Source organism: Indicator indicator, chromosome 3 (assembly GCF_027791375.1).
Source record: "Indicator indicator isolate 239-I01 chromosome 3, UM_Iind_1.1, whole genome shotgun sequence".
Classification (NCBI taxonomy): Eukaryota; Metazoa; Chordata; class Aves; order Piciformes; family Indicatoridae; genus Indicator; species Indicator indicator.
The window spans coordinates 47593037-47609717 of record NC_072012.1 but is presented as its reverse complement, the minus strand read 5'-3'; the positions used below and the strand labels follow the sequence as shown (position 1 = coordinate 47609717).

The 16681-nt window shown below is 41.6% G+C and overlaps 2 protein-coding genes across 2 annotated transcripts in view; both read left to right on the top strand.

Annotated features, from left to right (window-relative positions):
* The window catches only part of TMBIM4 (transmembrane BAX inhibitor motif containing 4), a 52580-nt gene extending 44801 nt beyond the window's left edge, over positions 1–7779 (top strand). The window contains exons 3-8 of the mRNA XM_054400000.1: positions 1593–1701; positions 3455–3560; positions 5097–5130; positions 6214–6331; positions 6819–6864; positions 7517–7779. Of these exons, the coding sequence (XP_054255975.1) occupies positions 1593–1701; positions 3455–3560; positions 5097–5130; positions 6214–6331; positions 6819–6864; positions 7517–7723 (620 nt within the window). The 3' untranslated portion in view covers positions 7724–7779. The remainder of the gene's footprint in view (positions 1–1592; positions 1702–3454; positions 3561–5096; positions 5131–6213; positions 6332–6818; positions 6865–7516) is intronic.
* Positions 7780–9300: 1521 nt separating this feature from the next.
* On the top strand, positions 9301–12414 carry LLPH (LLP homolog, long-term synaptic facilitation factor). The gene is made up of 3 exons (XM_054399684.1): positions 9301–9328; positions 9468–9651; positions 12165–12414. Exons 2-3 carry the CDS (start codon positions 9471–9473, stop codon positions 12326–12328), a joined length of 345 nt encoding a protein of 114 aa, XP_054255659.1. The 5' UTR covers positions 9301–9328; positions 9468–9470; the 3' UTR covers positions 12329–12414.
* The last annotated feature ends 4267 nt before the right edge of the window (positions 12415–16681 follow it).

The following is a 16681-nucleotide window of genomic DNA, read 5'->3' as shown; positions in this document are numbered from 1 at the left end:
AGAGCCTCATCCAGCCTGGCCTGAAACACCTCCAGGGATGGGACCTCAACCACCTCCCTGGACAACCCATTCCAGGCTCTCACCACTCTCATGGGGAAGAACTTCTTCCTGACATCCAGCCTGAATCTCCCCACTTCCAGCCTTATTCCATTCCCCCCAGTCCTGTCACTACCTGATAGCCTAAAAAGTCCCTCCCCAGCTTTCTTGTAGCCCCCTTCAGATACTGGAAGGCTACAAGAAGGTCACCTTGGAGCCTTCTCTTCTCCAGACTGAACAATCCCAACTCTTTCAGTCTGTCCTCATAGCAGAGCAGCTCCAGCCCTCTGATCATCCTGGTGGCCCTTCTCTGGACACCTTCCAGCATGTCCAGATCCCTCTTGTAATAGAGGCTCCAGAACTGGACACAGTACTCCAGGTGGGGTCTCACCAGAGCAGAGCAGAGAGGGAGAATCCCCTCCCTTGCCCTGCTGGCCACACTTCTCTTGCTGCAGCCCAGGCTCTGGTTGGCTTTCTGGGCTGCAAGTGCACACTGACAGCTCATGTTGAGCTTCTCCTCCACCAGCACCCCCAAGTCCCTCTCCTCAGGGCTGCTCTCCAGCCAGTCTCTCCCAGCCTGTATTTGTGCTTGGGATTGCATGTATCTGTGGCAAGCAGGTAATTTAATTCTCCTTCTCATAGTGTGTGCTCTTAAACTTCTTTTTAGGCTGTGCTATTAAAGATTGAATTGATTCTCCTTGTAAGCTCATTCCTGATTTCAGAGCATTTTGCCTAATGGGCTTGGTCTCCTTCCAGTCAGGACAAAGAATATCTGTATGACATATGTGCATATCACGAACCACTCTCCACTCTCTATACCTCTAGAATTATGAAGCTTGTTAGCTTAATTCTGGAATTATTTGGTTTTAAGCAGTCTGTATCTGATACAGACCGTTCATTATGATCCAAGTTACATATTATCTTATATTTAACATGGAAGAAAGTTAATCAAAATGGATATTGCCATCAAAGCTTTTCCCTTTCAACTTCTTGTCCCAGGGAGGTGGTGGAAGCCTCATCCCTGGAGGTTTTTAAGGCCAGGCTGGATGGGGCTTTGAGCAACCTGATGTAGTGTGAGGTGTCCCTGCCCATGGCAGAGGGGCTGGAAATAGATTATGCTTGATGTCCCCTCCAACCCTTACAATTCTATGATTCTGTGATTGTTGTTGCTGTTTCTGTCTTGCACATCAAGTTTTCTTCATTTAGGTCCACTAGTAACATGATGGAGAATGTATATTGTTAGTAATTTCTCAGTGAGATTAGGTGTTTGCAATTTTTTTTAATAGTCTGAGTACATTACTTGCAAATATTTTTTCTATTTATTTTGTCATAATTGTGTTATTGTTTAAATAATGAAGTCCAGGAATAAATGTCATTTTGCTGGAATACATGGTCAAATTTTAAAGGAGAAAGGGCTTCTTACCACTTTAGGCTTTACATTGAATGAAGAGTTTTGAATGATCCGTATCAAATAGAAAATTTGTATCTGATTTACTGTTAAATTGTGTAACTCAGGAGTGTTGTTTTTTTTTTCCCCCAAATCTTCCTTATTCTAGCTTTTCTACGGAAAGTCTATGGCATTCTTTCCATTCAAGTTCTTTTGACCACAGTCACATCTGCAGTTTTTCTGTACTCTCCTGGAATGCAGGCATTTGTTCATTCATGGTAAATACTAAAATGAAATGAAGCTGTTTGCTATGTGTGAAGTATAGTTCATGTAGTTTGTTGCTCTGGAATACTTCAGTACTTCTAATCATTTTTACACCTGTGTTTCGATTCTGCAATAGAAATTTTGTATCCTGAGTAGGAAATAATTTTCCTTCTCTGACATTTTTGTCCTTGGTTCATTATTAAAATTAATTTTTTTACTATTATCATTAAAGTTTCTTTTAATCAATACTTTATTAGTAGTGCTTATTTTGATATTTATGCTATGGAAACCATCAGTTGCAGAGTGTCTCATTTACTGACATTTAGGTTGGATGTTAGGAAAGGGTAATTAGAGGCTGGAATGTGCTGCCCAGGGAGGTGGTGGAGTTGCTGTCCCTGGAGGTGTTTAAGGAAAGACTGGATGTGGCACTTAGTGACATGGTCTAGTTGATGATGTGGTTGTTAGGTCATAGGCTGAACTTGATCTCAGAGGTCTATTCCAGCCTCAGTAATGTTATGATTTCTTATTTTATGGTCTAAGTATCTACTTCTAGACTCTCTTTGGAATGCTATTTATAAGTACCTGCTTCAAAAAACTGAACTATGTCTAACTCCAGTCCCTGACTCCCCCAGGGACTGTTTTGTTTTGTTTTCTCCCCTGCAAACTAGTTGACTAACAATTTTGTGGGCTTACTTCTTTTTACCTTTCAGATTTTCTTAGAGAAAAAAACAAGTCTCAAAATCAAAACTGTGATGAATGGGGAGGGGAAAAGAAGTAGGGAAGGGAGGAGAACATTGAGTCCAGTTTCTGTTGTCCTGCAAGTGCAGGCTTTGCTTTTACTTTCACTTCAAAGCTCAAATAAGAAAAATAAAAAGAGCACCCAACATTCTATGAAAGTTTCTGTTTAAGCTATAGTGTATACTACAGAAGTACATTGTAAAACTACAATTTTCTACTTAAATCTGATAATCTAAAATAGTCCTTGCTTAGAACTGCTGTGATTTTGTGTTTGATTTTGGTCCAGTTTTTACTTGGAGGTCTGCCTGAATGATTTCATGATAGTGATAGTTGCTGATCAGTACTAATTTTCATTGGTGCAGTTAGTGTCCATCTTTCTTCCATTCAGGTGTTTATAAAAAACAATTCCTTGAACGTGGCATTGCTAGTGGGCAAAATATTACATATCACAGAATAACAGACTGGTAGGGGTTGGAAGGGACATTCAGAGATGACCTAAAGCAGGTTTGCATAGATCAGATCGCACAGGAATGCATCCAGGCAGGTTTTGCAAGTCTCCAGAGACAGACTCCACAACCTCTATGGGCAGCCTTGAAATAAAGCATTTTTTGCTTATCTTTAAATGGAACCTTCTGTGTTCTAATTGTACCCATTGCCCCTTGTCCTATTGGTGGGCACCACTGAAAAAAGCTTTATGTTATATCACAGCTGTATACTTTAATACTATTATTTTAGTACAGATGGAGTTTTCTTTTCATATAGGTTTATCTCCAGGTGATGTATTCCTGGGCAATCTTTAGCTTCAGTATGAAAAAAACATTAGGACTGCACTATTTTTAACTGATTATCTGTGATGTTATGTTATAGAGTAGTTTTATTGTAAAACTTGCTTTACATTTACTTTGGATACATGAAGCATTATCTGCACCTAGGTGATCACTTAAAAACTTGGTTTTATAAAAATTGTTTTTTAGTCTTCCAGATATTTTCATTTTGATGACTTATGTTTTTTTGTATGGAACTTTGCAGGCCTGCCTTGCTTTTGATATCTGGGTTTGGATCTTTGGCTTTAATCCTGGCACTGATTTTCTTCAGATACCAGCATCCTGTTAATTTATACTTGCTTTTTGGAGTTGTAAGTATTTATGTAACTTCAGTTTCAATAGTCCCTAGAGTAGCTTTCATTGTGATGAACTCCTTAGAGTAAACTGGTGGGGAGTAATTTGTTTTTCTTATATTCCTTGAAAGATACCCCATACACTTAAAAAGATCAGAGTTATTTTTTTGGAGATTATATCCACAGGTTGTTCCCAGGTAGCCTCTATGTCAGTTTTCTTCTAGCATCTTTGTAAGAAGGATGTTGGAACTTGGAATCAGGATCAGCATGTTAGGGGTGTTTTTGTGTTTGTGTATAAATCTATCTGCTCTCACTGTTATGTTGATACCAGTGAATTTCTATGAAACTGTTCAGTAGGAAAGGAAGAGGCATTTTATTACCTTATTTAACAGACAACCTCTAGCCAAAACTCAAATGGAACCAGCTGTATGTATTTATTTCTTTAATTGTTGTCTTTTTGATGCTAAATTCTGAGCATGTTTTCAGCAGGTCAATCCAAGCTGTCCTAAAATTTCAGTCTCCTGCCTGCTGCTGTAAATTTGTAGATACAGGCTAACTTGGTATAGGCCTAACAGTCTATAGGCTAACAAAATCCAAACCTTGGATTATGTAGAAATCAGTGTTACAAAAAGAAGTCACAGCAGCACAATTAGAATTTGATGCTTTAGGAGTTGTCTAAGTTGTGTTTGTAATACAAGGGGAAGACAGCTTTGCTGTGGAAGTACATAGATTTTAACACAGTTACAATAATAAATATAAATATGAATATGAATATAAATATAAATATAAATATTAGATTGTAACACAGTTAGAAGCTTCCTGGCTTATGAACTCTTGCAGGAAAATAAAATGTTTGAACACTTACACATGCAGCTGTAACAAGGAGTGAGTAATAGCTTGGCCAGATGTGGTGTGGGATCTTGTGGTATGACAGCTGAAGTATTACATTGTCTAGGAAATAGAAGGATTCAAATCTGTATGTCATAAAATCAGAGTATGGGTTAAATGTTCTGTTATTTCTGACCTCTTGGTTTATGACAGAGCCTTTTCTCATAATTTAATGAAACTTAATTTGAAACTGTCTCTTAGAAAAACTCAGGGCCCATACCAGTCTTCAGCCCAGACATCAGTAATATGTTTGGTTTCAAGCTAGCTGTTTCAAAACAAGGATGAATGGGAAAAGGAAGTCAATGCAGACACTTAGCTGTCTAAACAAGATATTAAGAGTGTATTAATTTTATAGCCCCTTGAGTAGTTTGTAAGAAGTGTGATAAGAATGTTATTTGCTTTGATTAAAAACCTTAAATGGCATTTTTTCTATAGGGACTGTCTCTCATTCCTTTTCAGTTTATATTGTGTCTTCCAGCACAGTAAGCCAGCATAGTTGCCATTTCCTTATTGAAAACTAAACTTGTTTTTCATATACAAAAACTTAAGAAGCCAAGCTAGTGTAGTGCCTGTGGGATTATATAACAGAATGGAACTCATTGCATTTGAAGTCTCTCTGTAAGTTTTTTTTCTTTTCTTGTAATCTTTTGTTTTTACTTTTTGTAGACTCTATTGGAAGCAGTGACAGTTGCCTTTGCAGGTAAATGGAGGCCATCCTATTGTCTGATTCCATAAAGAAACCTGAGAAGGAGTTCAGTATTTTGTACTAACTGCTATTGGAGATTCCTAGATGTGACTGAAATGCCAATTAAATCCACTATTTGAAAATGTCAATGACAGCAAAACCGAAGGGATAAAGGAAGAAAACTGCATTCTGATGCAGAACTAGAACTGTACAAACCTGAAGTGAGAAAGGAGTTATGCCATCCACTCTTTTGGTACAGCTAGCAATAGTCTTTCTTAGAAGGTAACTCAGCAAAGCTGATTTGCAAGTGAAGTGTCCTTATGTTCCCCCTCAGTTTCCTCCAAGGGATTTTGAGTTTGGAGAGTTCTGCACTTTGTCAGGGTTGAGGTAGGGCTGTTTATGAACAAGTCAGAGCATCACCTTGCACTATAGCTCCCAATACAAGATGAAATCTCTTCATTGTGGTTTATGATCTCCTGAAAACAAAAAAAATCATTTGGGCAAGGCACAGATTAAGGAGGATGGAGGGAGGGACCAAAAAAAATATCCATAAAAAAAAAGATCCATTAATTTCTCTTATCTTTCCCTTCCTATCCCCTAATTAAACCTTTATGAGCCTTCACAGAGGCCTTTTTTTTTTTTACCCCTCTTTTCATTATCATGAAAAATTCAGATAGCCTTTCCCTTAAGATCTCACATATCTGTACTTACAAGGCTTCTTATTTTCTTTATTTGTTGGTGTTTTTGGTTTTGTCATGGGTTTGGGTTTTTTTCTTCGGTTTTGGGTTTGGTTTTTCCGTTGATTGGTGCTTGGTTTATTCAAGTTGTTACTTCCATTTAAGATTAAGATGTTATGTGTGAGGTAACTCAAACTTAGCTAATGCTGGGCTTGTGCATCCTGTGATCATGACTTTGAAGTATAAGGACGAGTTCAGGCATCATCTACTTTCTTCACAGTTAAGATTTTATATATATTTTTTTTCTGTCTGAAAGTTTAAACTTTGCTTTCCTCAAACAATAAATTAGCAAATACATAGCACAGTGATCTTTAAATGTCTGTTTCTAGTCATTTTCTCGTTCTAATTTTTCTGTTTCTAGTGAGTTTCTATGATTTGTCCGTTGTCTTGCAAGCCTTTATTCTTACTACTGCTGTATTTCTTGGACTGACTGCCTATAGCTTGCAGTCAAAGAGAGACTTCAGCAGACTGGGAGCAGGGTATGTTGTCATATTATTTTTTTTCCCATTAAGATAATTTTTCCTTTATTAAAGTATGCTTTGCAGATATAATAAGGAATATAGCTCACTAGAACCTGCTTTAAGGGAATGGTGAAGGTGTTACTTATCTGAAATTAATAATTGTATGTGGTTCTGCTTTCTTGGTAAGAAATTCTCCTCTGTTACTGATTCTTAAAACCATAGAATTACACTAGAAAACTTGACCTGCATTTTACACTGAGACAGAAGGCAGCTGCTTCAAATATTTGTTAAAAAGTAATGTCCTAACTTTTGACAGCTTTATAAAACTATGAGTTTTACTGCTGACACCAATGAACAGTTGCCATCCAAGAACTACCAACGTTTACTTATCAAATATCTTGTGATGAACTTTAATAAGAATGGAAGATATTTTAAGTAAAATTTTAAAGAAAAGATCTTGTTGCTCACAGTCTGGTTTTGGGTTTGTTTTTGTTTTTTTTTCCAGCCTCTTCACTTGTTTGTGGATTTTGATCCTCTCTTGTTTCTTGAGGGTAAGATATCTTGTGTTCAAGGTTAAAAAGTATTCTTTAACATAAATGTTTTACTAACTTCTAGTGTAACCAGAATGTTTTGGACAGGCCAATGTGGCTTAATGAAAGGAAATTCCTAACCAGATCCAGTATTGTTGTAGATCATGCTGGTGGTCTTTTAACCATTCATTTCCAATTCAGATTTATGCTGTTCTTGCTGCTGTGCAAGTGGCATTTGAGTTGATTGACAAAATTTGTCAGCAAAGATTCTCTACTTGACTGAGAGAATAGGAAGGGGATTTGCTTGTATTTTGTTTCCCTCATTTTTCTGATGTTAATATTCTGGAGACCAGAGCTTCCTCCCTCATAAGCTGGAGGCACTTTTACTCGGTGTAAGAAATTGTGTGACTGGGAACTGTGTGACATGAGGACATTTAAATGTCATCATCATACCTCATCTAGTGTGAGGTGTCCCTGCCCATGGCAGGGAGGTTGGAACTACATGATCCTTGAGGTCCCTTCCAACCCTAACAACTCAATGATTCTATGATTTGTGTGTACCCAAGTAAAAAGACTGTGCATCCTTGTTTAAAGCGTGGACTATCATTATACAGGGATTTTAATAATTAAAAGAAAATTAAATTTACAATTCTTTTCTTTCATTTGCCTCCAGATGTTTTTCTACAATGAGACAGTAGAGCTGGTGTTTGCTGCTGCCGGAGCTCTTCTGTTCTGTGGGTTTATTATTTATGACACTCATTTGTTGATGCACCAATTGTCCCCTGAAGAGTACATAATTGCTGCCATCAATCTCTACTTCGACTTCATCAATCTGTTCTTACACCTGCTGAATTTACTGGAGGCATTTAATAAAAAATAGTCAGGAGTGGTGGGTAATTTGACTATAGTTTATATGAAGTTAAGCATTTGGGTGATCTGCAGACTATGTATTCTGTCTTCTAGAGACTGAATCAATGTTCTGGGAATATTGATCCTCGTTAGGGGAAAAAAAAAGGCTTTTTTCTGCAGATGAAGTTCTTCTCTAAAATATACATGTCGTCAACATGCAGTTGTCACTTCAGATACTTTTTAAAATCACTTAATTTGCACTCAACATAATTCACAATTAAATCTTTTGCCAACATCTTAATTCTTCAGAGTAAGCCTCTCTCTGCTGTTCTGTAGCTGCTGGAAACGGTTTTCTGTGGGATTCTAAGTGTACCATGTAAGGGTAGCCTGAGTTTACCAACATGCAATGATTTACTAAGCTAAATATTTTTTTTTCTAGTTTTTGTTTGGTAAAATGGAATGCTTTTAACAGAGATATCCTGTTCTTGTTAAGGGCTGTCAGATTATTCTGTAAACTGGGAGAGTGTTAAAACAAAGGGAATGTTGTTCATTTAAGTGTTACTTACTGCCTATCTTTCAGTGTTTTGAAAGATCATTTGGAGATGGACTCTGGCATTTTATCACCTTCTGTATATTAAGCTTAATTGTCAATAAAAATGGGAAAAGCTTTGGTCTGTGCTCACAGCTGAGACTGGAAAAGGCGAGAGCACCAAGAATGGGCACTGCAAACCCTTGCTGGACAGGTGTGCACTTCCTGACAGAGGAGAGGCACAGCAACAGTGCCCAGTTTCCAAGCTGTTGAAATCCTGGAAGGTCAGGCAGGGTTAAAACAGTTTGGAAAAGCTTGCTTCGTGTTCAGCATTAAAGTTGGTGCCTTGTTATGGTTCACCTGTCCAGCCAGGTTAGCAAAAAGGCAGTGCAGTACCTGGGCAGTAGCTGTGTCTTACCAAGAGAGGTGACAACTTGTGCTGGAACATAGTTGACAGAATCGTTTCGGTTGGAAAGGACCTGACTGTGGCTACTGAAACACAGAATCAAACAACCAACCAGGTTGGAAGAGACCTCCAAGATCATCAAGTCCAACTGATCACCCAACCCTAACTAATCAACCAGACCAAGGCACTAAGTGCCTTATCCAGGCTTTGCTTAAACACCTTCAGGGACGACGACCCCACCACCTCCCTGGGCAGCACATTCCCATGGCCAATCTCTCTTGCTGGGAAGAACTTCTTTCTGAGATCAAGCCGAATTGTTTTGAGCAAGTGTCATGGTTTCTTTCTTTGCTTTATTGAGAGCGAAGTCCTTTATTAAGGGCTTCATTAAGAAATGGGTGGCAGTAGCCATGAATAGAACTTCGCTTTGTATTTGTGATGACACACCCGGGTTTGGTTGCTGTTCATCCCCACCCCGCCGTACACGCAGCGGTGGTTGGGCATAATCTCACACCTACAGCAGGTAGCTGGTCCGCGGTGTCAGCCCGAAGTAAAAATGCGCTAGGCGCTGTAGCTCGGAGAGTTCCGGTAGATACCGCGGTTCCGCGGGGAGGCCGGGAGAGTTGGGGGGAGGAGGGCGGCGTGCGCATGCGCGGCCGGAGAGCGTGGCGTGGGGGTGGGCGGCGGCCCTCGTGCGCGGCCGGGTGAGCCGAGGGAAGGGAGGGGGGTTCGGGCGCGTGTCCGCGCGCCGCCCGTGTCCAGCCGTCAGCGCCGCCGGGAGGGAGGCGTCCTCTGCCTTGCGCTTCCTGCGGCCTCACTGATTTCCCTTTTCCCGTCCCTCAGGACATGGCGAAGAGCCTGAGGAGCAAATGGAAGAGAAAGATGCGGGCGGCCAAGAGGCAGAAGAACGCGCCCAAGGAGCTGGAGAGGCTGAAGAAAGTCCTGGGAACGAACGCGGACGTCATCATGGAGGAGGTGAAGGAGGTGGCAACTGTGCTGACCCCCAAGAAGGTCCTCGAGCAGCGAGGTGAGTCGGGCTCCTGCCGGCCGCGCTGGCGTTACAGCGGGAGCCCTGCTGGCAAACCAGGGCAAGGCCGCAGGGGAGCCGGGGTGCCCTCGCCAGGTGCCAGGCGGGCTGTGGGTTGCCCCAGACCTCGGCTGTCTTTCTGAGTACCAGGCTGTGTTTTCCTTCCGCTTCCAGCTCCCCGCTGTTTCTAGTGTGTCTTTCTCTGTACAAGTTGCTTTTGTTGCCATCACTCAATTGCAGGAACATGCTGCTGTATGATTTATCGTTCCTGTGACTTATTCCATCCAGGTCGACGATAGTGAGTTGGAAAACCAAAAATTTTTTAAAGCCTAAAGGTGCTTTAAATCCTCAACTCTGGTCATCTCACAGCAATACCTTGGCAACCTTTGATTTAAAGTGCGCAGTATCATAGAATAGTATCATAGAATTGTCAGGGTTGGAAGGGACCCTAAGGGCCATCCAGTTCCAACCCCCCTGCCGTGGGCAGGGACACCTCACACTACAGCAGGTTGCTCAGAGCCACATCCAGCCTGGCCTTAAAAACCTCCAGGGATGAGGCTTCCACCACCATCATACTGAGAGGCATCCCTTTAGTGAGAGTAGATGAGAGAAGGTTCATCACTGAGCAGTTATTCCAAGCACAGCATTTGTGGGATATAATTTTCCTCCTAGTTTAAAGAGGACACTCAATATGTAAAAAGTGAACATAAATCTAAAGTTCTTCTATAGAGATTTTATAAAAGAGTACAGTTTGGAGGTTTTCCGTTTTTTTTTTTTTCTTTAAAAAAAAAAAAAGAGATACAGCAGCCTCAAAATAGAATTATAGAGTGGATTGGATTGGAAGGGGCCTCCAAAGGTCATCCAGTCCAACCCCCTCTGCAGTCAGCAGGGACATCCTCAACTAGGTCCAGTTGCCCAGAGCCCTGTCGAGCCTCACTTTGAATAGTTCCAGGGATGAGGTCCCAACCACTTCCCTGGGCAACCTGTTCCAGTGTTCCACCACCCTCATGGTGCAGAACTTGTTTCTGACATCCAATCTAAATCTGCTCTTCTCTAGTTTGAAGCTCTTGCCCCTCGTCCTGTCACTGCAGACCTTTGTAAACAGTCTCTGTTGTAGCTTTAAGGCTCCAGAAGCACACCTCTGTGGTGCAGATCCATGTAGACTATCAGCATGCTTCAACTATTAAAGCAGCACATTAGCCTTTTTCTGCTGAGCTTTGTCTCCCAACATCAGACAGGCACAACAGAAAAACATCTTGTCCTTCTTTAAAAGCTCCTCCTAGTAAAGCTGGGGCCACTCCTTGGGAGTGACCATGTCACAGGCAGTCTTCCTCATCTGAGAGATCAGTCCTCTGTACCTAAATATGTTGGATTTGACCTTGTGCTAATTTTTTGAGGCAAACATAGCTCATGCTTTGTGCCATCATTGTGTTTCATCTTTTCACTTTGGTTCTCTTGTTTTTGTCTTTTAATTTTTTAGAACAGATCATAGGCATCACATCATAAAAAGTGTTTAATTGTGCATATGTTTCAGTAAGCCTATGGCTTTCTGTGTGGTTGTAGCATTTGATGAAGACCACAAACAATGTCTTTAGGTACAGTATTGGTACGGATGGCAGACTAAAGAATAAGTGCAGAGAACGGGGATCTGGGGGTTCTAGTGGATAGAAGGATGACCATGAGGCAGCAATGTGTCCTTGTGGCCAAGAAGGCCAATGCCACTCTGGGGTGGATTAGAAGGGCTGTGGTTAGTAGGTTGAGAAAGGTTCTCTTCCCACTCTACTCTGCTGAGGCTGCATCTGGAATATTGTGTCCAGTTCTGGGTCCCTCAGTTCAAGAAGGACCTCAGGGAACTGCTTGAAAGAGTCCAGTGCAGAGCCACAAAGGTAGTGGAGTAGAACAACTCCCTGCTGAGGAAAGGCTGAGGGAGCTGAGGGCTCTTTAGCTTGGAGTAGAGGAGACTAAGAGGTGACCTCATTAATGTTTATAAACATGTGAAGGGCAGTGTCAGGAGGACAGAGCCAGGCTCTTCTCAGTGATGTCCAGTGGTAGGACAAGCTGGTGTGTGTGAACATAAGGAAAAACTTTTTCCCTGTGAGCGTGACAGAGCACTGGAACAGGATGCTCAGAGAGGTTGTGGAGTCTTCTCTGGAGACATTCAAAACCCACCTGGATGTGTTCCTGTATGACCTACTCTAGGTGATCCTGCTCTGGCAGCAGGGTTGGACTGGATGAGCTTTCAAGATCCTTTCCAACCCCTAACATTCTGTGATTCTGTGAAGGTTCCTTGCCCAGACGTGGGCCTTCAGGGAAAATTCTGCCTATTTTTTGTCAGCTGTTGAAGTTCCTGGGTTGCAGTTGCATTGGTTCAGAAAGCACTCAGCTCTCTACATACACACACTGCCGTGTATAGGAATATTATTGTACCACTTTTGTGAATCTCATAGTAATAAAATAGAATCTATGAAGTTTCTTCATTTATTTTACTCATTAGAAATACCTTTCCTTTTCAGATGACTCCAAAATGGACATTGATAATAAAAGAAACAAGAAAACTCTTCTAGACCAGCATGGACAGTACCCAGTATGGATGAATTCCAGGCAGAGAAAGAAGCTGAAGGCACAGCGTGTTAAGGGGAAAAAAAAATCAAAATTGGCCAAAGGCTTAGCTTGGTAGAATCAGAGTTTTGTAAGATCATGAATATTTTACTTACAAAATAAATATCCCAAATAAGTACATGAAAGTTTGGTGCTTTACCACTGAGTATAATTTCACAGCTCCCCAGAGAGGTTGTGGAGTCTCCTTCTCTGGAGCCTTTCCAGCCCTGTCTGGATGTGTTCCTGTGTGACCTGCGCTGGATTCTGTGGTCCTGCTCTGGCAGGGGGGTTGGACTCCCAAGATCACCAGAGATCTCTTCCAACTCGTACCATCCTGTGATCCTGTCACCCTTGAGATCGTCAAGGCCAACCATTAACCCAGTCTACAAGGTTCACCTCTAAACCATATCCCCAAGCACTACATCTAAATGACCTTTAAACGTCTAGGATTGGTGACTCAGCTACCTCCCTGGGCAGCCCGTTCCCATGCCTGACCACTCTTTCTGTGAGAAACTTCTTCCTAATGTCCAGTGTAAGCCTGTTGCGTGAACTGTTGCAGAGACTGTTAGGCCAGCAGTGGTGAAAACAGTATCAACTTGGTATCTACAGAACTTAAAATCGAGTGCCTTTGAACAGACCAAGTGTCTGTGCTTACCTGGTTCTTGAGGGAGGAGGGTCTTCATCTTTTATGGTGTGAACAGGGAAAATGCTAAAAGAAAATCCCCAAAATAATGGGAATGTCAGTAGGTTTTGTCCTGTGATATTCAGTGCAACTTGTCTTTTAGTGAATTTAACCAAAGGATTCTATAAACTCACCATATCCTTTGCATTCTGTAAAATTACTTGGCTGTGTTGCTTTTAACATCTGGTGATTAACAAAAATGGACTTTTTAACGTGTAGCTAAAGAGATTAAACACTGAAATCTACACTCAGACTTCATGAAACTCCTGTAAGTGACGAGACAGAAGTGACAGACTGCCTTTAATTCACAAAGAAAGTTGTTGGAACAAAGAAATTTTTCAGTGCTGTCTAATTCAAATGCCGTGGGAGCTAAGTAACAGACTGGAGAATGCAAGTGCACAGATTGGAAATAAAATTGTTTTATTTAAGACATTTTCTGAGTTTTAGTAAAGTCAATGAGCATTCACTTTTCCATATGTATTTTCAGTATCCTTTTATTCCTCTTAAAATGGTGCTTGTCTGTCATGCTTCATAACATGGCATAGGATAAAATACAGCATGGTTGGGTAACAGATGCGATTCACATGTGATTAGCTACAGGTGGTTGCATATTACTGGGCAATAATGTGGTGAGAGGTGCAAAAGCTCCAGCAGATCCAGGGAGGTTCTCCTCCCCCTCTACTCTGCCCTAGCGAGGCCCCACCTGGAATATTGCATCCAGCTCTGGTCTCCCCAGTTCAAGAAGGACAGGGATCTACTGGAGAGAGTCCAATGGAGGGCTACAAGGATGTTGAAGCACTGGAGCACTGCCTGATGAGGACAGGCTGAGAGCCTTGGGGTTAGTTAGTCTGGAGAGGAGAAGACTGAGAGGGGATCTGATCAATGTCTATCAATAGCTGAGGGCTGGGGGTCAGGAAGGAAGGGACAGGGACAGCCTCTGCTCACTTGTGCCCTGGGACAGGACAAGGGACAATGGATGGAAACTAAAGCACAGGAGGTTCCACCTCAACATGAGGAAGAACTTCTTGACTGTAAGGGTCCCAGAGCACTGGAACAGGCTGCCCAGAGAGGTTGTGGAGTCTCCTCTGAAGACTTTCCATCCCCATCTGGATGCGTTCCTGTGTGATCTGTGCTGGATTCTCTGGTCCTGCTCTGTCAGGGGGATTGGACTTGAAGATCTCCAGAGGTCCTTTCCAACACCTAACATCCTGTGATCCTGTGAAAAGTTAGTTGTCCTGGAAGCTTGTGTTGTTAAAATCTCTCACTTTAAGGATGGAAATAATTTCAGTGCCAGTCCTGTGGTATGTTGCCTGTTGAAGGATTATCCATTGAGGGAAAGTATGACCTTTGTCCACCTTCATCAGGATGGGATCCATGTTCTTGCAATTGCAGACTCTGGTATGTGTCTGTTGCAGTAACTTGGGCATAGGAGATAAGATTTACTTTCCTTAAAAGTCATCACAGTGGCTTATACTTTTGCAGACATCTGTTAAGAAGAACATTAATAACTTTGTACTTTAAAAACATTTCCATTAAGTTGAGAATACCCCAACTAAAAGACACATGCTTCTCTTAATTATTTTCTTTGATTGGCTAAATTGGTCTGGATTTCAGTATCAAGTAAGTTGGTGTTTCTATTAGTGCTGCTTTAATATTGATCAATATGGAGCAGAGTGTTCTTTAAGGTTGGTAATTTCGTTTATCCAGTAAGGGAATGGAATGAACAGTATGGGTTTCTTTACTGTTTTAATGATGTAGGTTATATTTTGCTTAAGGTGTGTGTTGAGGAGTTGTGGAGGGGAGCTTCTTGGCTTTAAGTGCTAATTTAGAATCATAGAATTGTTATGGTTGGAAGGGACCTCAAGCATCATCCAGTTCCAACCCCCCTGCCAGGGACACCTCACACTAGATCAGGTTGTTCAGAGCCACATCCAGCCTGGCCTTAAAAACCTCCAGGGATGAGGCTTCCACCACCTCCCTGGACAATCTGTTCCAGTTTGTTTGTTTGTTTGTTTGTTTGTTTTCTGTAGAGTAAGCAGAGTGTTAATTTTGTGGTGCTTGTTTGGAAATCAGATTACTTTCAAGCAGCTGCTGGAGGTAGGGCAAACTGCTTTTCATGAGCGGAGATAACCCAACTGCCAGCTTACTCCCATTTAAATACATGGCTTCAGAATCAGTTTGCTGTCATTAGGTGCACAGCCATGGTCCATCTCATCTTAATTGAGGGTGCCACTGTTGTACTTCTTACTTTCTCCTCTCTCTGGGGTTCTTCCAGTTCTACCTCTGCACCTCCTTCTATCTGCAAAATTGAATACTCTTTCGTATTTCTGTTTTTATGACATACCCCTGAGCTTTGTGGCACAAATTTATTAGTCTACTGCTTTTGTGACCAGAATAAGGATTTGAATCTCAAATGAGAGACAGCAGAGGTTGCACTGATTTTTTTACTTAGCAGTTGCTTCCTACCAGCTGAGGCAATGCTGGCTGTGTGAGGTTTTTTATTTCATGGTGCCTGTGATAAAATCCAAAAGATTCACTCAAGCTACAGATATTTTGAGACATGCTGTTTGATTTTTGATCTGAAACAGAGAATAGGAATGGAACAAACCCCAGTCTTTATCACTGGAATAGTGTTGCACCCGTGTAGTCTGTATAGAGCATCACAGCTCCCTTGAGTGAGGCAGAGCTCTCTGGGCTTTAGATAGCCAGGTCAGATAGGGTCTCTGATCCAGACTGAAGGCTTGCATGTAGACAGACAGCAGGAACCTGTCTGAATGTGCAGCACAAATGTAATCTCAGAGGTTGAGTCACAGATGCAGCAGAAAAATGTGTATCTTCAAGGGTTTGAGCACATGCATTGAATGGGTATTGTAGTTTCGGATTTGCCATTTTCTCTAGATCTGCTTTGAGCAGCTACAGTTTTTGAACACAAATACCAAATTTCTAGTTGTTGAATATCTGATTTCCATTGCTGAATTTGAAACATGTTCTGTTTGGTCGGTCGATGGAAAAAAATTGTATTTATTCATAATAGAAAATTAAATAAAACATGCTGGGGTTTGGATTAAATGCATATTTTAGAGGGATTTTTGAAGGACTAAGCTATCTGCCTCTAAACAGTGTTCTAATGATACCATAATCTGTTGTGAATTTAGATAATTTTTTTTTTTTTTAGGTTGCAATTGAGGGAGAAAAGGCTGCAGCTGTGTGACCTGTGCTGGATTCTATGGTCCTGCTCTAGCAGGCGGGTTGGAGTCAATGATCTTTGGAGGTCCCTTCCAACCCCTAACATCCTGTGATCCTATGATCCTGATTAAACAAACTGATGGAAGTCTAAAGATGCGTAACTGAAATGGAAATTGTCAGAGGTTGGGTTTTGGGATAAATTGATGGTTAACAGCCATGTGGATGCACCTATATAATCAAAGTTCTGTCCTCTGTTTCCTCACATCACTTTGTACCTGAACTTCACCTGCAGTGCTGTTCCAAACACAACTTGCCTGGATGTTACCTCCTTGCTGAAGGGCTGGCAGGCAGCCATGGGGCCTCATGTGTGACCATGCACTGCTGAAAGCACACCCCCCGACTCCAGCAATATTACAGCAGTTGTGCCTCATTCATTTGCCCAGAGCCATGCAGAGGTCACAGACTTTGCAATCTGGGAGGAGAAGCCCACTTAGTCCTGCCTCAACAACAGCAATGCTGAGAGGAGTCGCTTGGGGAACACTGCTCAAAGCTCTACCTTTAAAT

Bases quoted from the DNA above. Each gene is read 5' to 3' on its own strand.
- LLPH (XM_054399684.1), top strand. From the start codon at position 9,471: ATGGCGAAGAGCCTGAGGAGCAAATGGAAGAGAAAGATGCGGGCGGCC. The intron at 9,652-12,164 runs GTGAGTCGGGCT...TTTCCTTTTCAG, and splicing joins GAAGGTCCTCGAGCAGCGAG to ATGACTCCAAAATGGACATT.